The sequence below is a fragment of the Vanessa cardui genome, chromosome 17 (genome assembly GCF_905220365.1).
Source record: "Vanessa cardui chromosome 17, ilVanCard2.1, whole genome shotgun sequence".
Classification (NCBI taxonomy): Eukaryota; Metazoa; Arthropoda; class Insecta; order Lepidoptera; family Nymphalidae; genus Vanessa; species Vanessa cardui.
The window spans coordinates 11,522,609-11,547,125 of record NC_061139.1 but is presented as its reverse complement, the minus strand read 5'-3'; the positions used below and the strand labels follow the sequence as shown (position 1 = coordinate 11,547,125).

The 24,517-nt window shown below is 34.4% G+C and overlaps 1 protein-coding gene across 1 annotated transcript; it reads right to left on the bottom strand.

Annotated features, from left to right (window-relative positions):
- Positions 1 to 897: 897 nt before the first annotated feature.
- Positions 898 to 24,517, bottom strand: LOC124537011 (protein bicaudal C). Its single transcript, XM_047113717.1, has 17 exons — positions 24,448 to 24,517; positions 23,837 to 23,916; positions 23,556 to 23,618; positions 21,475 to 21,624; positions 19,718 to 19,831; positions 16,480 to 16,605; positions 15,671 to 15,889; positions 13,937 to 14,105; positions 7,434 to 7,850; positions 7,078 to 7,145; positions 6,520 to 6,613; positions 5,774 to 5,869; positions 4,535 to 4,674; positions 4,044 to 4,166; positions 3,457 to 3,595; positions 2,663 to 2,782; positions 898 to 2,582 (listed from the first exon to the last, which is right to left on the bottom strand). Exons 1-17 carry the CDS (start codon positions 24,512 to 24,514, stop codon positions 2,470 to 2,472), a joined length of 2,298 nt encoding a protein of 765 aa, XP_046969673.1. The 5' UTR covers positions 24,515 to 24,517; the 3' UTR covers positions 898 to 2,469.

Genomic DNA, 24,517 nt, shown 5'->3' with positions numbered 1-24,517 from the left:
TTTATGCTATTCCCCTTCGCCATTATTCGGGATTTTTTTATCGAACATGGAATAAAAAAATCCTATTAATTAACCACATAAGCACAAGTAAATATTCAATAAAGTTTAAGTTATAATTTACTATTTTTATAATACGTTTATATTCTAAGGCAAACAAGCATGAACGTAAACTATAACCCTCGATAGACTTAAGATTTTGATGTGAAGACCAAGAAACAGTAAAAAAATAGCTTAAAAAAAAGATTACTTTCTAGTTCTTGACTAGAAAAAACTTTAATCGACTTATTATATCTTTCAAAATAAAAATAAGTGCCACAAACGCTTTTTACCCTTACTCCAAATTAGGGAAAACTAATTTAATAAAAAAAGTATCTACCCTGGAGTTGTTATTTATACTAAATAATAAGAATAATCGTTTCATGATCAAACTATCGAAAAGTATTAACAAAAAAGGTCGAATTGATAACCTCATCTTGTCTAAAGAGTTCAACGTCCAATAGACAAATTATAAAACCACGAATTGGTGCAAGACTAAAAAAAGTACTTACTATAAATAACTTATTCATTTGAAACTTTGCGAAGTATAGTAAAACGTTCATAGAAGTTAACGAAGTCTGGGAGTTCAGACAAAATTTTATTTTACAAATTTGAACGTACTACCGGGTTTGTCATTCTTTTCTTACGATTACTTTTTACAATATGGAATTCGAATTTTCATGTCAATTCCATATTATTATATATTTTACTATCAATTTAAGGTTTCCTAAAAACGTAACAAATATTATACAATAAAAATGCAATATTTTTCCAAAATTTAATCGTACAGGCAAAACTAAAAACAATCGTGCAAAAACTTTCTTTTAAACTTTAAACAAATTAAAAAACACAAATGGGCGAATGCATGACCTTATAATAAACATAACACCTAAGCTTACATAACAATTAAGCATTAAAAGTTATTATTTCATAATCACTTACATAGTAAAAAACAAGTCTTCTAAACATCTCATAATCATACTTTAAAACGATTGACCATAATCATAAGTTCATGATTAAAAAATTACATATAAAAAGAAAACTATATAAAAAGTATATGGATTGATACATAAATTCATGGTTGTATAGGTGTTCCATAATGTACTATCGCATTCATTATGTACCAAAACATTACTAGAGTCTAAACACGAATTTTAACGACACTGCATTCAATAAATTAGCATGTTAATATGGTTAAAATCAAAATGCACTTATAAAATATTAAGTAAAAAAAAAATCACAAACACAATGATTAAATAATATATGTTAATCGATTAAAATGGTTCAGCTGTATGTGACTATATGTGTGGCGTCACTCATGTAACCGCTGAATTATTTGGTTTAAAATGCGTCCTATTTAAAAAATCAAGTCAAATAATGCAGTCCAATTCCCTTTAAATTTCCAATGCTGATATTAAATTTGTCAATCGCCAATATTAATTGTCTTTTTAAAACATATTATTCAAAATATGATGATAAAAGAATCTGATAATAATTGGCAAGAATCGATAAAAGTAATAGGAAAACAAAAACGGTATTCTTTTTTTTTGAGTAACATTATAATCAAAAATTAAAACTGCATATGAATTTAAAACGATCATATAAAAACTTAGTCCGGATATCCTGTTCTGTTAAGATGCATATAAAAATGGGTTAAAAATCATAAAATAAAACATGCCCTCGATAATAACTATAGATTAATTTAACTAATAACTTAACACTAGCGGCGATTATGCCGGTTTACTTCAACAATTAACTTGTCTATGAATTCTATGATAGAGATCAAAATTGTCGTATCGCTTCGAGCTATAAAAATCTATATAAAAATACATTTTTTAAAATCTCATAAAAATCAACGCAATACCGACAAGCTCATATCAGTCACTGTTCTCAATGTTGCCAATAACAAAATGTAGAACTCACGATTGTCATACATCTTATTCTCGATACATTCTACCAGTCTTGAGATTTGTTCCGTCGAGATCAACTTGTAACTGATGTTACGATAACTTACTAGTCAATAATTAGTCTTGAGCTTGATATGATTGCTAGATATACATACAGTTGCGTCAAGTATCAAAACTGTTGATGTTGGGATATCATTTAATTTTAGAGAAAACGTCTCATAAACAGTTTTGATAGTAGACGCTACTGGATTTAGAATATTTTATAATAAATATAACATGATAACAATGTAGTGTAGCGTATGAAACTAAAAGCTTCGTTTTTAATATTTTTGTCTCTCAGACAATTGCACCTAATGATAATTTTCGAAAATCTTGTATATATATTAGAGTATTTTTTTTAATTTAGTTACTAATCCTATGGTATTGATAGCATACGCCCATACATAAACTTTTACCTGTTAATTTGTTAGACTTATATATTATTTTCAGTCTCATAAGCCGTTTGTAATGTAGATCCTGTGTGGACCTACCACTTATCCTGCGCCAGCGCAGTCGTATTATACTGAGGTGGGGAATTGATGATTTTTCTCTCCGTCGATGGGGCGTTACCTTTATAGGCGCTCGACTGTTTTTGCAACTCTGTGAATTGATATGAATGTTTTGAAATGTATTGTTTGTTGATTTTTTTTTTTTGAAACATCAGCAGAGATGAAAATTACCCGCAATGACCAGCAGCATCTTCCTGCGAGCGCCAAAGGCTGTAACACCAATCTCTGTGAGGTCCGCTTCATTGAGAGACGCGAACGTAGACATATCCAATTCATGTTTCTTGAATAGATCTGAAATAATATTATTTTAAATCCATAGTTAAATTAAATAAATAAAAGACAGCTGTAATGTCCTACTATTATTATAAATTTAAAAGTTTCTGAGGATGGATGTATGTAGGTATGTTTGTTGCAGACATTTTTAACTTTGCCATTTCCTAAATTCAAATCGTTTGTAAAAAATACATTGGTAAAAAAGGCATATTATTCGATACAAGATTTTATAGATGATAAAAAAGCGTGGAATTAATACCTGTTGACTTCCAAGCTAATGTACCCTCATTAAATACAAATATAATTGTATTTAACTATTATGACTGGTATTTTTTTAAATGTTGAAAAAGAGTAACTACTGATTTTCTTGCCGGTTCTTCGCGGTAGAATCTACTTTCCGAACCGGTGGTAGGTTCACTTAATTGTTAAATGACGATTCAAAAGTGCTTGTAAAAGCCTACTTGAATAATTTTTTTTTTTTTTGATTTTGACTCTTAACACATAATAGGCTACAATTTATAATAATTTTATAGAATTTGGTCATAATATAAGTATACATATCAAGTTCCCGTGCAAAGCTGGGGCGGGACGTTGGTTTATTATAAATCTTTCAGCCTTAAACTAGTGTGTATGTGTAACAAATATAATTAAACGATTGTTATTAAATATTAATCATCTATAAATGAGATTACCGATATATTTATGCAGGCCGATATCCCTCAGAAGCTCATACAACTGCTGGTAGCGGCATGGCTTGTTACCGGGCGGCGACGGAGCCGTTTCTACTATATTAGGACGAACAAGATCCATTCTGTTTCGACCTTTTTCAGGCTGGAAAAAATAGGTTAATCAAATACATATTTCACAATTATACTTATTCAAAATTAATTATAATTATTCTTATTATTACTTGGTGGTAGGGCTTTGTGCAAGCCCGTCTGGGTAGGTGCCACCCACTCATCAGTTATTCTACCGCCAAATAACAGTATTCAGTATTGTTGTGATCCGGTTTGAAGGGTGACTGAGCCAGTGTGATTACAGGCACAAGGGACATAACATCTTAGTTCCCAAGGTTGGTGGCGCATAGACCATGTAAGGAATAGTTAATGTTTCTTACAGCGTCATTGTCTATGGGTGATGGTGACCACTTACCATCAGGTGGCCCATATGCTCGTCCGCCAACCTATACCATAAAAATAAAATAAAATTCAAAAGTGTGCAATCGCAATCATCTGGTTTTTATCAAAAGATTAATCTTTTCCAAAGTTATGGTTTTTACCGTAACCATTCCTCCTTCGCCATCACTCAAGTTAATAGGTCCGGGTGATGTATGACTGAAGTAGAAACCCGACCAACGGGTCGTTGGTACTCTGTAACCACTGCCGACGTTCTCGCGCATGGCCTGGAAGATAAGAATAAATTTAAAAATTTACATTCAATACACTTTTTCTATTGTAACCTACAATTCAAATGTAGATCAATTAAAATGATACACAGAATATTTTCTAGGAAGACCTACCCTACGAACTATACTTATTTTATACACAAAGACATTTACCTCATATTTTTATTGTACACTACACGGAGCGAATATAATAATATTTCCCAATAAACTTTTAGAATCTACTTAGAGTCTGCGTTTATTAATCTTAAAGTAATTAATACGTATATCAGAGTTATATATAATAATCAAACTAAAGACTAACAGTTACTTTAATTTAGGAAATTTCAGTGTATGAAAAGGAACAGTTAATGCTGTCTGCGTTGTACCTTATTGGCTTCAGCCTGCATCTTCCTGTAGTCGGACAGCGGCGACGGCGACAGCTTGGTGAGGGTTTCCAGGGTCTTCTTTTCGCAGCCCACAGCGCGACGGTCAGATATTGGCAGCTCGGAGATTATGTTCGCTAGCTCTATTATAACATTTCATTATTTAATATTACTTATACGTTTGAGTATATAATTATAAGTATGTTGGTACGTTAAAATTGTTTACATAGGTGCATAGGAGTTGGTAATTTTTTATTAATAAGGTTTTTGCTTAAGGCTTCTACGCCTATCCTTAACAACACACCTGTTCCGAGCTCTAGGAAAATTGAGCATCTGTTCAAAAGTGTTAAAAGTAACATTTCCACTAATTTGTAAATAACAAATCAGTTTGATCATCTATATATATATTTTTTCTATAAAAAACACCTATCGATTCTATTACATATTAATTTAATACGTATATATCAAATAACGGATATTTGGCAATAAGTCGTAAAAAAAATATACAAAATATGTACCATATTAACTAATTTACAATGCAGAACACCTTGAAACATTTTTTTATGATTTTAAATGGTGCATTCTTAATATATTTTAGTAAACGAGATGGCGAGATAAGCTTGATTACTTGTTATGCGAATGTCATACGCAAACATATAAATATTTAACATAATTATTATATGAATGAGCGATTTGTAAATTAAATATACAAATCTTGATTATTTGATGAGGTTGTTTATTTCAAAGTGTGGTCGGGGCCAGATTCAAAGTCCTTATGAATACCAACCCGCATTGGAACAGCGTGGTGGAATATGTTCCAAACCCTCTCCTTATTTGAAGTGGAGGCCTTATCTCAACAGTGGGAAATTTACAGGCTGTTACTTTACTTTTACTTTTTTTTTATGAATACGGGTGCAACAGAAGAGTGTAGGTCCCATATTATTACTTTACCCAGCTGGCCTTCTCTGAATCCGGCCCTGTGTTATTACAGGAATGAACCTTAGACTTTATTCCTATACGCTTAAGACTGCTCTCATAATTTCATACTTATTTTCTTCTCATCTTTATAATTTCATCTGCTTTCCTATCTGTGCTTGTGTTCCTAATTCTTGTGCTTGCGTATTAATGTACTATAAAACTATGTGTGCCTTCTGACTTTTATGTGGACTTGTAATATAGACATTATACAAGTAAGTGACTTTCATTTCTAGTGTAGTGTAAACCAACCACAGAAGTATGTACCGTGTTGTGAGCGATCGTTTTCCGAGCACGGCGTGGGACTGTGCGTCTTGCTGATGGGTGACACAGAAGGGGACCCGACGTTGCTGCCATCTCCTCCTGTTAAGAAAACAGTCAAAAATCAGGCTTCTTTAATTATATTTGAATAAATAATTTCTTATATTTATTTCCTGTGTGTTATATTTGTCTTGGTGTACAATAAAGAATATTATTAACTATTATTAATTATACCAGAGACAAGAGCAGTGGCGTATTTACAAATCTGCCGCTAGTAGGCTAATAGGCTACCTATTAAATTTTTGTCGCCCCTATTTTTTTTTGCAACATTTATGATTTGTGTTCTATCCTCATTACATCCCGCTCATCAGTACATCGGTTTTTCCCGTTCTTAGTATGATTATAAATTAGGTGATATTTTTGTCAGGAGCAAGAGATTGCTTATGGAAGAACAGGTGAATCTGAATTGAAGCTTATACAGCCGTTATAATTCATTTTTACATACAATAGCGGTGAAATGTGAATGTATCGAAAGTAATTAGGCCACATATATATCCACTAAGCTATATTTGATTAGGGTGGTAAAATAACCTTCTAAACTTTTCCTCAAGATATAAATCATTTTTCAATCAATGAGACTATTAATTAAAATTTTAATAATTCAATTAATATTATATTGAGTACGTAAACCATTGAAAGCTTTTCAAATTTATTTGGCCTTGACTGATAGATAGTAATAGTTTTTATATTACCGGATATGTTTTGGGCATCAAGCGACACGGAGCTACCGGTGAAGTTGCTTTGGTAGCCGCTGCTGGCCTGAGAGCTGGAGTTCAATAGCGATACCTGAAACATGTTTTATACATGTCGAGCTAAGATTAGACGGCAGTAAATGACTTTGTTTTATACTATTTATAGTCGTCGTTGAGTCGAGATGGCCCAGTGGTTAGAACGCGTGCATCTTAACCGATGACTGCGGGTTCAAACCCAGGCAAGCACCGCTGATTAATGTGCTTAATTTGTCTTTATAATTCATCTCGCGCTCAGCGATGAAGGAAAACATCGTGAGGAAACCTGCATGTGACAAATTTCATAGAAATTCTGCCACATGTGCATTCCACCAACCCGCATTGGAACAGCGTGGTGGAATATGTTCCAAAAACCTTCTCCTTAAAGGGAGAGGAGGCCTTTAGCCCAGCAGTGGGAATTTACAGGCTGCTATTGTTGTTGTTGTTGTTGTTATACTATTTGAGGTTGTTTTTTTTAATGGGATTTTATATGTGTCAGTGCCATGGATATTTTATACTCACGTGTCTGTGATGGTCGGGAGGATGTTGCAGGCACGGTGCTACTCCGCCTTCTGGAGCCCCGGAAAGCGCTTGAGAAATAAGTTTATTATTTGTACAGTTTCAATTACATAATTATTGTTGTTTATTTGACAAACGCATTCACGTCATATTTTTAATAGCAGTTTTATCAAGTGCTGTTATTTTTTCATAACTTATATCAACAAAACTAAACATCACTAGTTAGAACTTGTAAGTTCGTATATATACAAATAAACTTGTTTCAAGTGTAACACAAACATAAATACAATATAAATAATGTAAAATAGTTTATAAGCAATTTAGATAACATCTAAATAAATTAATATATGTATACTCACGATGCCAGGAACCGTGATTCTTATACATGACTGGACCAGAGTTTTGAGTCAAGTTCGGGAAGTGGAACTGTCCAGGGCGAGGCTGTGGGCTTGGCACCATCCATCCACTTGGAAACACTGGCGGCGTCATCGCCACCGGAGACAAGGGCGTGGGGTACCCGCCAGGGGTTGGAGGGTTATGACCAAACATTGGGCTACCGAGGTTGGCGTAATTCGCTAACTCGTTCAGTTGAAGATTATATGGGGAGCATGGCGAGTTGGTGATGCTGTTGGCATGGGATGGGGAGAAGGGATTGAACGCGCCAAAGTTGGGCATGGTGTTGGTGATGGAAGGAATATTGTAGGATTCGGGTATTTCCGCTGTGATGTTTGGCTCCTTCCCGCCAAGCAGTTCCCGGCGCGCCTCGTATATATCACCTGTCGAATTGTCAAAACAAAAGTTTGTTTATTTATTTAAAAAAAAAAAGTAAAGTAACAGCCTGTAAATTACCCACTGCTGTGCTAAGGCCTCCTCTTCCATTAAGGAGAGGGATTGGAACATATTCCACCACGCTGTTCCAATGCGGGTTGGTGGATTACACATGTGGCAGAATTTCTATGAAACTTGTCACATGCAGGTTTCCTCACGATGTTTTCCTTCACCGCTGAGCACGAGATGAATTATAAAGACAAATTCATTCAAGCACATGAATCAGCGGTGCTTGCCTGGATTCGAACCCGCAATCATCGGTTAAGATGCACGCGTTCTAACCACTGGGCCATCTCGACTCTATTTATTTATTTACAACAAACACACTTACAACATACATATTGAAACTTTTACAGTTAAAGTGACTATATTAAAACATCATATATGTACGTCAATGACAAGTGTACATAACATTTACTAACTATAAACAGTGCACAATTCAAAAACAGTTTTTCAATTCAAAAACAGAAAAAGCGCAGGAATTGCATGATATTGTGAAATCACTTGGAAATGTACTCAAGGTTGACATCGACCCTCAGGAAATTCGAAACATTCACAGGGGATATTCAAAGAATGAAACATCTAAACCCGTAATTGTGGAATTTTCAACGGTAAGCACGAAGGATAAAATATTGCGATCGATAAAACAACTCACGAAGGACAATAACGGTGTCAGACTGAACACCATGCACCTGGGCCTCGATGGACCTCAAACAACAATTTATGTATCAGACTTCCTTACACCGAGCATGAAAAGACTGCATTTCATGGCTAGAGATTTCGCTGCGAAAAATAATTACAAGTTCTGCTGGGCCACTCCAGGTAGTATATTTTTACGCAAAAAAGAAAATGAACCCTCAATTCGTTTAAAAAACGAACTAGATCTCAAACGCTTGCAAACTACTTAAGCGACTCGCGGTCCTTAATGTTGTATCTTTTTATTTTAATTATTACTAATCTTATGAATATGTACACATTTCACACTCACACAAACATATCACAAACACAATGCTCATTCTACCTATTTAACACATTCACACAATACGGTCAATCGATATTAAAAATGTATGCTATAGTAAGTAGATATACAGCTTTTATGTCTATGCTCATAATTAATTTGTTCAGTTATATTCGTACTCAACGCAAACGGGCTTACTGTGAGTATAATTTAAGATACACCATAAATTCCCTAAATTATCTTAAAATATTATTTTTTAAAGCACAATGGCAGATTTACATAATATAAATAATATTGATAGTTTTGAATTAACAGACTTAATATGTTGTGAACCAGAATATTGTAATACCTTAATTTCGAAACCTAATGCTTATCTTAAAATATTGCAACAAAACATCAGAAGCGTATATAAAAATTTTAATAGCCTAAATGTGTTACTATCGAGATTAAATCTCAACTGTGACATTATTATATTATCTGAATGCTGGCTTTCTAACGTCACAAACCTTCCAAATATCCCGGGTTACACGAGCTTTAGTACTTCAGTTAATTACAATCAAAATGATGGTGTCATTGTAATTTTAAACAATAATATTGTTTTCAAAGTTGAGGAGCCCATCATGTTAGAGGCAAATTGCCTAACGATAAGAATAAATGAAGATACGGTGATAATTGCTATATACAGACCCCCTAGTTTCCACCAGCTAGATAACTTCATCCAATCCCTACACAACTTGCTCAAGCAGCTTTCGTCTTATAAAAATATATTATTAATGGGAGACATTAATATTAATATTGCTGAATTAACCCAGGACACTTCAAATTATCTTGAAATCTTGTCATTTTTTGGTTTAATCCCGGCATATTACAAACCTACTCGAATGAACAGTTGCTTAGATCACACAATTGTTAAATCAAAACTACCCTCTTTTACATTTATTTTAAAAACAGCTATTACTGATCATGAACCAATTTTATTTTGTTTGAAGAAAAATACGAATAATATTAATAATAAAATAAAACACTCTTATAAATTAAATATTGAAACATTAAAAAATGATTGCAAAAACTTAGATTTAAGTGGTATATATGATATTAATAAAAATCCAGATCAGTGCATGAAGATATTTATAGATCTCTTACAAACTATTATTTTGAAAAATACTCTCACAAAAAAACTTCCACGAAGTAAAATCATAAAAAAACCCTGGATAACCATAGGTTTGCTGAAATGTATAAGAACGAGGGATAGAATGCACTACAAATTAAAGAAAGAAGTTAATAATGAGACTCTAAGAATAACATACAAACGTTATAGAAATTTCTGTAATCAAATTTTAAAAAAATGTAAACGGGACTACGAAAGAAACGAAATTAAAGCAGCTGGAAATAATAATAAAAAAATTTGGAATGTAATAAAAAATATTAATCACTTAAACAAAACGACAAACCCACCATTTGAACTACTAAATATAAATAAAACACCCCTTGAATCAGTAAACTCAATAAATTCTTTCTTTGCGAATATAGGTGCAGATCTGGCAACAAAAATAACCCTAAACCTTCCACCCGCATTAACCAACGTCCATAGTACATCAACCAAAAATAGTTCATTTGTTCTCTTAGATACTACTGAAGATGAAATACGGAGATATATCATCAACCTAAAAACAGACTGTAGTCCTGGCTGGGATGGCATCTCCTCTAAAGTACTCAAATGTTTAAATGAATTTATTGTGACCCCACTGACCTACATATTTAATAGATGTTTATCCGAAGGTGTATTCCCCATTTCTCTTAAAAAATCCATCGTTAAACCAATTTTCAAATCCGGAGACAGAAACATAGTATCAAACTATCGCCCTATTTCGATATTACCTTCCCTCTCTAAACTACTTGAAAAAATTATAAATAGTAGGCTTCTGAAATATTTGGAAGATAAAAAATTACTATCTGATTCACAATATGGCTTTAGGAAAGGAAAATCAACATCAGATGCAGTTCATTCCCTCACAAATTACATTGTAGATAAATTAGACAATAAAGAAAAATGCCTTACAATTTTTATAGATCTTCAAAAGGCCTTCGATACGGTGTCTTTTAATAAAATGGTTCAGAAGTTAGAAGCTTTAGGTATAAGAGGTAAACAGCTACAACTTTTTGAAAATTACTTGCAAGATCGCTCCCAGCAGGTTAAAATAGGTGATGTGATTAGCAATGAGAGTCCTATCACCTATGGGATTCCCCAAGGCAGCATTTTAGGCCCAACTCTATTTCTGTGCTATATAAATGAGCTTTGTAACCTTAATCTAAGCAAGTGTAAAATAATATCATACGCCGATGACACCACTCTTACATTTCATGGTAAAACATGGAATGAGGTATTTTTATTAGCACAAGAGGGTTTTAATACGGTTAATCACTGGATGGCTTTAAACACTCTCACGCTTAATCCACAAAAAACTCAATACATAACCTTTTTTATACGCAACACCTACCGTAATAAAATTCTACATGAATTAATAGCTCATTCCTGCAATCAAAAAAATCACATTACATGTAACTGTCCCATGATTAACAGAACCGATCAAACTAAATACTTAGGTGTTACAATCGATCAGAACCTCACCTTTAAAGGGCATTTAATGCAAATAAGTCAAAAAATTAGAAAACTCACTTATATCTTTAAAAATTTAAGAAATATCGCTGACTGGAGACTCGTCAAGACTGTTTATATATCATTATGCCAATCTTTAATAGCATATTGCATATCAGTTTGGGGCGGCTCGAATAAAACGCTCATAATTGAGGTGGAAAGAGCTCAAAGAATGTTGCTTAAAGTAGCTCTCTCTAAGCCTCGCTTATTCCCAACTGTAAATGTATATAAGGAGGCAAATGTTCTATCTGTCAGAAAACTTTACATACAAAATATGATTTTAAAAAAACACTCAATGATAAATACATCACAAATAGATACAGTTGACTCAAGAAGATCTTATGAGGTCTGTGAAACTCAAAGAGTTCAAACTTTTTTTGCCCAAAAATTTTATAATTTTAAAGTAGGAAGGCTGTATAATAAGATAAATAGAATACTTACAATCTCAAATTTAATTAAATTCTCATGTAAGAAAAAACTAACTGATTGGCTATTAACACTTGACTATGACGAGACAGAAAAAATAATAATGTAATGGCTATACATAACCACGATCCGACTAACTCACACACACACACACACACACACACGCACACACACACACACACACGCACACACACGCACGCACGCACACACACACACACACGCACGCACACACACACACACATACACGGAAATTCGCAGATGCGCGCACACATACAACAAAGTCACGAACATAAATTACTTTTCATTTTATTTGTCTTTATTTCATAATTTACAATGTCTATATCATGTTTGGTCTTTTTCATATTACATGTAATTTTATATAACAAATTGTTGATATCCTAGAGGTGGAGCCAGGAGACCCTTAGCACAGGGCAACCTAGTTTGGGCTCCTGTCTCCCACACATTATTGTACTTATTATTAAGATACGTTTAAACTGTAATATATGTAATGTGGGAGAGAATAAATAAATTATTATTATTATTATTATTATTATTATTAATTAAAAAGTTTGCATATTAATTTAAAGAAAATATTACGTAAAAATCACAAAATAAAATAAAAAATATTACTATATAAACTTAGGAAAACTTTAACTTAGAAAAAAAATAGTAAAATATTTTTTTGTTCAAATACATAAAATTAATCACTAAATTTTAAAAAAGTTAATTGAATGTAGACGACAGGCGTTAAAGTACTTGCGATTTCGTCTTCATAGCTGTTGCCAGTTTATTATAATTAAACGTAAGTATATTTTAATTGTACGTAACGCTTTCAATCGGTAGTTATTGTTGATGACAGCTTAACATTAATGATGATGAATTGCGTTACATACTATTCGCATATCACGCATATGAGAAACAATCATTTACATGGTATGTTTGAATATCACATTAGGCACTTGCGTAGTATTATTAATTTCGTCATGACAAAAATATTCACATAAAAAATGTATAGGCTGACGTACAAGAACTATAAGTAGCTTTATAAAAAATCGCACGATACTTCCTGGGAATGTAATGACATAAGCGCAAACGTAAAAACGATTTGAGAAATCTCTTTTCAGACCATGAACCTATTAAGTACAGTCAAAGTACCTTCGTCAGTTTTCAAATTAATTCCTTTATCAAGTCTTAAGCTCTTAGTACCTTTTGAATCTAAACATGAAATCATTGCGACGCAATATGTCATTCTCGATCGGTAAATCAGATTATCGCACATACTGAGCACACGAAAATAGATCTTAAAATGTCGAACCTTTTCTAACCCAACTGTACGTATCGGGTACGAAAATGAGCATGACACGGAATACTGTCTACTCGAATTATTAATATATTATTTTCTTGGTGGTAGGACTATGTGCAAGCCCGTCTGGGTAGGTACCACCCACTCAACAGTTATTCTACCGCCAAATAACAGTACTCAGTATTGTTGTGTTCCGGTTTGAAGGGCGAGTGAGCCAGTGTAACTACAGGCACAAGGGACATAACATCTTAGTTCCCTAAGCATTGACGATGTAAGGAATAGTTAATATTTCTAACAGCGTCATTGTCTATGGGTGATGGCGACCACTTTCCATCATGGCCCATCTGCTCGTCCGCCAACCTATACCAAAAAAAAAAAAAAAGAATGTGTCGACACCACATCACCTTGTGGTTCTCGTTCTCTCAGTTGTATATTTTCGCTAGAGGAATATGTCATGACTTAAAATGGTGTCAGGGGCTGTAGTGATGCGCTAGCGTAAGTGGAGGGGGGGGGGGGGGGTGGTTAAATCACATATCATATATAGACATAGGGGATCGAGAGGAATATAAGAGACTACAGAATGGTGTGAGGGGGTGTGGTGCTGCCAACTTTAGTAAAAGACTATAGAATGGTGTGAGGGGGTGTGGTGCTGCCACCTTCAGGGTGTTGTGTGAAGGGGTGGGGTGCTCACCGGCGCAGCGCTCGATGCCCTTGATGACGACGGAGGCGATGCCCTGCTTGGGCTTGCGGCGCACGCTGATGTACACGTTGTGCTTGGCCATCAGCCGCGCCGCCGCCTCGCCCTCCACGCGGCAGCTCTCCTCCGCCACGTCGAAGATCACCACCAGGGGCAGGCTGCCCTGCGGACCCACGACCTCGCTTTACGGACATGCGGACGTAACGAGCGATCGTACTCGCTATTGATGTGATAGTTATAGATTACGTATGTACGTACGTACGTAGATTAACAATTATTGTGAAGCACACTAAAGAATGGTTTTTTTTATTCCTTGCTAAAGAAAATTGTTGGAAGAATATAAACAACGCCTAACCTCTTTAATACTTCTTATTGTCCATCTCGTAACTTTTTCTATGCGTTTGTCAATTCGTTATGTCACTTGCACTTTTTTTCAATAAACCGTTTTAATTGTTGTACTCTAAATCGTATTATTTCTACAAAAATAAAATTTTTCAAGTTTTTTTTTTCATGATAGTTTTACACATAAATCCATATAAAAGAGAACCTTGCACATTAGAGGTCTGAATACTCTTACGCACATATTTAATAATCTTTACATGACTATTTTAATTTTTGTGTGAATTACAAGAAATTAAAATGAACTGTATTTTTCTCTCATTTAAATTGTAGACTTTCTTAATTATGCGTTACGTAATTATATTTTGCTTTCATTAAATGTTCGGAATGTGTTAAATTAATTAGATAAAATAGTAATTGTGTAAAGGATCGTCTTCAGATCGATGAAATAACGCGACTATAATATATTTGGCGGTACACCAAGGTATATATGTACATTTTGTTATCATATAAACATTTAATACATAATCGATTTGAAAGCTTTAATATTATCACAATAACATAGTATATTTCGTTTAACTGTTATTTTTAGACTGTAAATAGTGTCAATGGTGTTGATTTAATATGAGTTTATAATTTCAATATATCACGTAATAACGAGATATCCTGTATAAATAATGTTATTTATCCAAAACGTTACGCGTTGAGGCTACAGTTTATTGTGGACGCGACCTTCAGCCGTCAATCTGATGGATCGCTACGCATTGATTCGTGTACGCGACCGAATTCGCACTTATAAGTATGTCATAAGGCCATTGCTAATATACATATTTTTGTGTACGCACAATTGTGAGGAAAAAACATATTCGATACTAGTCGTTATACTCGGTTTTGTTTATATCGTTTCTCAATAGAACTTTCATCATATATTTTTTAATTTGAAACGACTGTCAATACATAAATTGAACTTACTAGAAGTGTAACGATATTCTTATTACGTGATAGAATGACTTGGACAAAACTGTTTTGGTCAAAGATTTAAATTCAATATACATATATTATTAAATATATAAGTTCAACGCTACTCCCTTAATTTTTCTTCTGTATTTTTTATTTATTCTGTAATCTCACGATTGATTTATTTTTATTATATAAATCACACGATTAGAAAAACAATGGATAGCTTGTGTAAAAGACGATATGGTTAGAGAGAATTTTACTTGTGAGATGAGGTATGTCAGAGAAGTATGGCAGAAGACATACTGTACCTACCCAAGTGAAATTGAAATAAGGGCGGAAGATGACGATGAGGATTAATGTTTTAAACAAATGTTCTTGTTTCAAATGACATTCCTAGTTATGCATTGGAAATATATACTGTCCACTTACCACCAACTGCTGGCGGGCGGCGTACACGTCCTTGATCTGGCCGGTGATGGTGACGCAGCTCTTGCGCAGAGCTGGTATGTTGGGGTCGTCCGCGTCGGGGAACATGATCTGCGTAGCGGTGCCCTTCATGATGACCTTCAACTGCTCCGCCCCTCGGCCCACCACCACCGAGTGATGCATCGGCGATATCTCCAGCGTCATCTGGACTTGGGTCTGGCTCTGTACGTGTTTGAATAGTGCTTTTTTTAGAATAAGCAATAGGATGCACTTGCACTTATTATATATATATGTAAATTGCACATTACTAATATTCTCTGTAATAAACAACTGTGAAATGGTGGAAATATGTAACCACTGGTTCTTTTCTATAGGATCTACTTTCTGAACCGGTAGTACATTTGAATCAACACCATAACATGAAAGTGTGCTTTTATGAGCCTACTTGAATTAAAAATATTTTGTAATTAAATAATATAAATCAAGATTTTGTACTTTAAATTGTCAAATCATCAAACTCTAAAACCTTTCAAATTAAATATATTTGACGACCATATATAATATATTGTCGAGAGGTGTTAACACCTGTTTTCATGGGTACGCCACTCTAAGTTCCCGGGTTCAATTCCCGGCCGAGTCGATGTAGAAGGTTTATTAGTTTTCGATGTCGTCTTGGGTGTTTGTGGTACACAAGTGCTTTAGCTACTTACATTGGGATCCTATTCATTTTAGGACATAGGTATGTATAAACTTTTTCTTTTTATAAATCCTGCCATAATATAGTGTATGGCTTTAAGAGTAGGGAGTCGTACCGCGAGGGGGCCGCACATGTAGGTCATGAGGAGCGCCGTGGCTTCCATGGTGGCGAGCACCTCCCACTGCACGCCCTTCACCACCACCAAGTTGGCGTGCAGCTTGGGCCGGTTGCGCAGCATCACCTGTACATACCACCATACATACCACCATACATTCATCGTTTATTTATAGATAAGGGGTTGTCCATTAATCACGTGATCTTTTTTTTAGCATTTTTTAACCCCCATCCCCCATTGGTGATACGTAGTGAGGTTTAAGACCACCCCCCCTCCCCCTTCTCAACATCACGTGTATTTTTAGTACCTACAACGAATCTTAACAAAATCTGTCAAGGTCACTACACGCCGCGCCGTGCCGCTTAATATTTGTTTAAAAATCGCGCATTAGACGAAAAAATAAATACACGAGATATCTTACTACACCCCCCCCTCCCCCTTGTGTTATTTTCGTGATTTTTATCAAACCCCTCCCCCCCCCTTTCAAGCCTCACGTGATTAATGGACAACAACTAAGATACATTTCATATTTAAATTATTTTAGTCGGATGTCGTCAAGGCGACAAACATCGATACTATGTCGATACTACCTTGATGCACTGTAGGTAATATGTAATGATTACTGCAAATTTCAACAAACAAGGCAAGTTTAATAAAAGTATGACATGACATGAATAATCATTCATTTTGGATAGAAGCCAATATTGTTGCCAAACGCCAAATTGACAAAATATTAATGAAATACGTAATGTGGTATAATATTTATTTTACTATTCAATATATTATAGTGATTGGATCCTCTGTTGGCAAATAGTCACTAAATACATTGGCACCGTGATAAATATTAATCATTGCATACAATGAATCAGTCCAAACGAACTGAGATGCCGTTTTTGTTTGTCATTAAACAGAACGCCAATTCTACTAACAAATTGTCACTTGATTGCAATCGGAAGGAAACTAAAGAATCGATATCGGTTTAGCTGAAGTTGGATCATATAATCGGGATCGATATGTATTAGAACCCTGTCTAATTCATCTTTCAAACCAAAATTATTTGGTGATAATTTTTTTTAAAACGATGATCAAAGGTCTTTAATAGGTATTTAATAATGCCTATAATGAAGTACAATGTTTTATTTAAACTTAATTTTAAGGAGCAATTACATTAATCTGAAATAGCTATTATTTTCTTTCAGGAACCTTTAATTCTCCTCTTTATCTAATATACAAAAATAAATTTAGCATAAACAACTAGTAAAAAATGTTTCTGAACGATTTTTTTACAAATTCATGGTAGGTTATGGTTATGTTAGGGGGGTGCAAGGAGTGAACGCTTTTTTTATTAAAGTAACTCTGTAAACAGAAACTTAAAGGAAAAAGTCTAGATTGTCTATGAATTTGTTCCATAACTATGTCCTTCTCTACCCTCTACCAGTGATCATCGGTTTCATATCTGATATACAACAACAACAGCCTGTAAATTCCCACTGCTGGGCTAAAGGCCTCCTCTCCCTTTGAGGAGAAGGTTTGGAACATATTCCACCACGATGTCCCAATGCGGGTTGGTGGAATACACATGTGGCAGAATTTCTATGAAATTTGTCACATGCAGGTTACCTCACGATGTTTTCCTTCAACGATGAGCACGAGATGAATTATAAAGACAAATTAAGCACATGAAACAGCGGTGCTTGCCTGGGTTTGAACCCGCAATCATCGGTTAAGATGCACGCGTTCGAACCACTGGGCCATCTCGACTCTTGGGCCAACTCGACTCTTATATACGATTCTAGTATCTGTTATACGATGTGAATTATTACAGAATCGTATTATTGATTAGCGTCGTTAATATCTAGTTTTTATCCCTACCTAAAACTCTATGGTTGCACTGTTATAGATTATATTTTATTAGCTTATAGTATAACGTGAACACGTAGCCCTCTGATAATACTCCCACCGGTATCCGCTATATACTACAACACTACATACGCTTATAACTCAATACTGTCAAAAACTCCATGATTCATTTTAAAACCTATTTATTGTTTATATAATTGTATCTCCATACCAAATTTCATCATAATCGTTTCAGTTTAAGCGTGAAGTATTTTGACGAGCTGAGATGGCCCAGTGGTTCAAACGCGTGCATCTCAACTGATGATTGAGGGTTCAAACCCAGACAAGCACCACCATATATATGTTCTTAATTTGTGTTTATAATTCATCTCATGCTCGGCGGTGAAGGAAAATATCGTGAGGAAACCTGCATGTGTTTAATCCTGGCACATGTGCATTCCTCCGACAACAGCGTGGTGATGAAATATGTTCCAAACCCTCTCCTTAATGGGAGATGAGACTTTCGCCGAAAAGTGGGAAACAGGCTATTACTATGAAGTATTTATAATATAAGAATAGATTTCAATACTCTATTATTATAGATTTTAATGTTATATTATTAAATTATTTGTCTTGTACTTTTAGGGAGTCATTGCCTCGTAATCGAAAGTATTAAATACTTAAATATAAAACTCTATAAGAAAATTGTTGAAATATAAGTATATAAATTAATGTAACTGAAACTTCAAGTTATTTAAACGTTATAAGTAATAAATGGTTATGATGATAAGTAACAGACTAATTTAAATACTTATTTATAATTTTGCTTCTTATCTTAGCCAGTCGAAATTGCATAAATTACAAACGAGTATGCGATAATTTTAAAATAAGTTCAATTTAAATCGAAAATTAAGTTTAATTATTTTGTTAAATAGTTATAATTTAGTTAAGGTTTAAAGTTACATGTTACGGATAGATGTCGTGTAATACATTTGTATATAGATTTATAAGTTATATCTTACTGTTAGATGTCGTGTAATATATTTGTATGTGGATCAGAGTCGGATTTAAAGGTGTGAAAGCCCTGGGGCCACAAAGCAGTGGGGCCCTAGACAAACAGAAGCGTGAACACCCTAATAATTATATTATTATGCATTAATTAGTTTTTTTTTTATTTCAATCAGTAAGCTATGATTTGTTTCGTATTTGTATCGGTAACTTTTAAAATATTAAATAGTAACATTATTATAATTTGACTATATCTCAGTATTTGTTAACTTGCTGAAAACTGTGGCCCCCTCTCATGTGGAGGCCCCAGGGCAGTTGCCCCGGTTGCCCTCCCCTAAATACGGCCCTGATGTGGATTGATATATTTGTAAAAAGGCAATAGGTAGGCAACCTGCACGTTGTACTGCTCCTGTATCTGCTGCACGTAGGGCGAGTTGATGTCCGGCAGCGGCTGCGAGGGCGCCACGATCGGCAGCTCGAAGCAGAATACCAGCGGCGTCAGCGCCTGACCAACAGACATAACATGCTATTGACACTATTATGGTATGGTGTAATGTTGTCTTAAATTATCGCGATTATTACACATTTAAATAAATAAATAAATATGAGACAACATCACATACATTACTCTGATCCCAATGTAAGTAGCTGGAGCACTTGTGTTATGGAAATCAGAAGTAACGACGGTACCACAAACACCCAGACCCAAGACAACATAGAAAACTAATGGTAATCTACATCGACTCGGCCGGGAATCGAACCCGGGACCTCAAAGTGGCGTATCCATGAAAACTGGTGTACGCACCACTCGACCATGGAGGTCGTCAGGTTTAAATAAAACGGGTAGTCTACCCGTGACCACGAACGCTGTAAAGTGCTCGAAACGTCGGGATGTCTAAAATAATTAATATACGCGATTAAAATCCGTAATAACTAGTTTTATTTAAATTGTATGGTGTATTAGGTGACCTTGACAACTAACCGGTAATCTCTGGAGGTCTGTTTGAAAGTTTTGCTTTAGTTTCAGTAAACAAGTAAAATTGATTCCCAAGCGACTTTGTTTAATAAATATTGAGAACAATGATATAATTTTCATTTAATTTGTTTTTATTCTAAAGCGATTAAAATAGTTTGTAAGTGCTTGAAGTCTGAGCATTTGATGTTTCTTATAAAAGTTTGTTTTTTATCGTATAATTTTGTTTCATTTTAGTGCGTCAGAAAGTATTGAAAGTTTTTTTTCATTATTATTAAAACACAATAAGATTTTTTAAGGCTAGCTTATTTTAAACATATAGGATTCTTAAGAGGATTATTGTAAGGAATTGAATGTTATACTCAACCGTGCAAATATTCGGCTCAATTTATTGAGCTGCTGGTTTCAAAATAAATTGCATTCTGACTCATATATGCAAACAGGTGAAGTTGAATAATAGTTTTTTAATGCATTATATGTATATTATAGCGAGTATAATTATAAACAAACTTCACTTTAGTTCAATATTCTATGTATTTGCTACTAGCTCTATTATATTACCAGTTTTTGATTATTTATATTTATAATAAAGCAATATATTTTACATTTTACTTACTTGCACTTTAATTTTATTTTTAATTATCGATAGCAACTTCGTCAGTACTCAAAAGGCCATTTCGCATTAATTCGATGTCAAATATTTTTTACTTGTCTTTTAGTCTTTTATAGTTTAATTAGGTTATGTTTGTAGGGGTGTACAACACTACTTATCCTATAAATAACTAGTCGTTGCTCGTGGATTCGCTAGCGGCTTAAGGGTCGTATACATAAAAAGTAGCCCAAGCTACTTGGACATCAAGCTTGCCTCATTTCACAAATTCGTGTCATGAGTCAGTCAGGGGGGGGGCAGCGTACCCTGAGAATCCCCCCTAGGTGCTCGACCGTCAGTGCGTCACGGTAGCATGCGTAAGCGATCCCGTGGCGTCCGCCGAAAGACGGAGAGGGTACCGCTGGTTTTTTAGTGGGTAAGCCCGATATAGCTGGGCGCACTAGGCGTCCAGGAAACCGGGGAGTCTCACCCCCCCCCCCCCACTTTCCATCACGTGAGGGAAGCGCGTACAGCGTTTTTGCAGAGATAAAACAGGAGAGGGATACGTGTGTGTGTGTGTGCTCACCCGCACGCGCGCGCGCGCCCGCTCGACGCGCTCCATGTCGCCGGCGATGGACACCTGGTTGCTCTTCTCCTGCGTGCTCGTGCGGTTGGAGTCCGGGAAGTGGATGTGGCAGCCCGTCTCCTCCATCACGCGCTTTATCGTCAGCCCGCCCTGCTCACCACTCACAATGTTATTATCTGTGTATTATTAGTTATGTGTCGTTTATTATTATAATTTATTATAAATATTAGTTTATTATAGTTATTATCCCCCTCTCTTTCTAAGCTTCTATCACCAAAGGAGAGATTGATAAACGATAAGGCTCATAAATTTACTTGCACTTGCAATGTGTTGTTTAAAAAAGTATCTAAATTTAAAAATAGATATATAATATTAACATAAATATAACTGATTTAAGTGGGAATGATAGAGTTCTGGGGTAACAAACATAAAAAATAAAACCTAATTCATAACCTCGTCCTTTTTCAATGGTTAAGACTTCCTTTTTTTGTATTGATAGCAGGTGCGACAGAAATTCATGTAATATTCATTCAATATTTTTCATTCCCAGTTACAAAATGAATTTGAACACAAATTAATTGCAATTTCTTAGCGGATTCAAACATTATATTATAATAGTTCAGTGTTCTAACCGCTGGACTATCTCGGTATATTTTACATAATATGTATACAGAATAAGATTATAATCGAATATACGCATCCAAAAAACTTTAAACATTTTTTTTATTTTTAAAGATTATATAATGGTGACTTCAGATTTATTTTATATTATCGCTTCAATAAAAAGAGAAACTGGGACGTTGTCTCTTGTAACTTACACTGGCTCACACTACAAACGGTCATTACTACTGTTTGATCGTGCATTATAGAATAAATTATGTGTGGCAGTAATAATGTTAAGGTGATACTCATTATAATGGCTAATCTAGCATGGCCCACATAAACCAATACGTAAAGATATAAACACGTGCCTACCCTCATTGAATACAACGTTGATTACATAGTTTTCAAGGTAAAGGTGAATTTATTGCAATTCATGGATCAATTGTGATATTCGCTGTATATTACAACTAGGAAACGCCCGCGGCTTCGCTTGCTTTTTAGGGTGCTGCTTGTCATGAGTTTAAGCTTGAGTTTGAGACATTTTTAACTTTGCCTGAGTCGAGATGGCCCAGTGGTTAGAACGCGTGCATCTTAACCGATGATTGCGCGTTCGAACCCAGGCAAGCACCGCTGATTCATGTGCTTAATTTGTCTTTATAATTCATCTCGAGCTCATAGGTGAAGGAAAACATCGTGAGGAAACATGCATGTGACAAATTTCAAAGAAATTCTGCCACATGTGTATTCCACCAACCCGCATTGGAACAGCGTGGTGGAATATGTTCCAAACCTTCTCCTCAAAAGGGAGAGGAGGCCCTATAGCCCAGCAGTGGGAATTTATATGCTATTGTTGTTGTTGTTAACTTTGCCTCTTCGTAAATTAAAATCGTTTATAAAAAATACTTTGGTAAAGAAGGCGTATTACTCGATACAAGATTTTGTAGATGATAAATAAGCGTCGAATTAATACCTGTTGACTTCCACGCAGGATATGTTAATTTAAATAATTGTATTAACTAACATGACTTTGTATTTTTTAAATGTTGAAAAAGAGTAACTACTGAGTTTCTTGACGGTTCTTCTCGGTAGAATCTAAATAAACGAATCTATCTAAACTTTCCGAACCGGTAGTAGCTTCACTTAATTGTTAATTGACGATTCAAAAGTGCTTGTAAAAGCCCACTTGAATAAAGGTTATTTTGATTTTGATTTTTTTTGAGTCCTAACTACCAGATTTCATTAAATTCGGTTCAGCGGTTTACTCGTGAAAGAGCATCAGACAGACAGACAGAGTTACATTCACATTTATACTATTAATATAGATTAAGACTTTAAGAATAGTCTGCATTCGATCTTGTAAAGTACTTTAAATTTAGAACGTAAATAGTATAGATATTATTTCGAGAAGTTTCTAAGAAATAGGTTAAGGTCAATGACATAAGATAATCTTAATAAATCATATAAGTATAAAAACTCACCTTGCCGATAATATGCGAGTGATCCGTGTAGCTGACGTCGATCTTCATGGTGACACGGTTACTCTGATAGACAGACATGTGCTAATAAATAAACATAATTAAACACAAAAAATAACGAACTCATTCAAACAACAATCTAACGTTCAAAGAAAACAGTTTGTTTTTTTTTTGTTTCATAAAATGTCTGTATTAATTTATTTAAGAAAAATATATAGTACTGTTTACGGGAACTCAATAATTTATTTGTTAAAAATGTTTTAGGTTAATAGTTAAATACTTACTCTTGTATCCAGTAATTGCATAATTTTCTCCCTTGCAAGCTTAACATCATCAGGTCGACCGGCGATACGCACGTGAGGATCTAAATATATTAAGTAAATTTTAATATTTAAACACTTCACACGAATATTCTCATACTTAACTTTAAATCTTACCAAAAAAATCATATAAATCGGTATAATTATTGTTACGTATATTTTTAATAACTTCATAAACAATTTCATTGCAACTTTCATTTAAAACCATTTTTAATTCATTGAATATAATAAAAAAACAAAATTCATGTACTTCTAACGGACTCGCGAATGCATTATAACATTTTTTAAAACGAAATTATAATTGCGCCAGACGGGCGCCGCGCACTGGTCTATTTGGCGCCATCCCGCCAAAAAATAGTTCCGATTACAGGTGAACGTTGAATTTTGAAAAATTCATGTGCGTTTCGCTATTAAGACACTTTACAGATTTTATATTTTAAAACCAATTGAAGTAAAATTGCTTTTATTAGAAACTGATTACATTTTCTTTTAATAAGAAAGATTTTTTTAAAATAACAATCCGTTGAAAGAAAAAACAAATGAAAAACATATTTATTGTTTTTTTTATTAATTACCTTTTTTTGAACGCGCTCCAATTTTAAGACGAGCAGGCCAGTTAATTAAAGTGTTTGTTTCATTCATGAC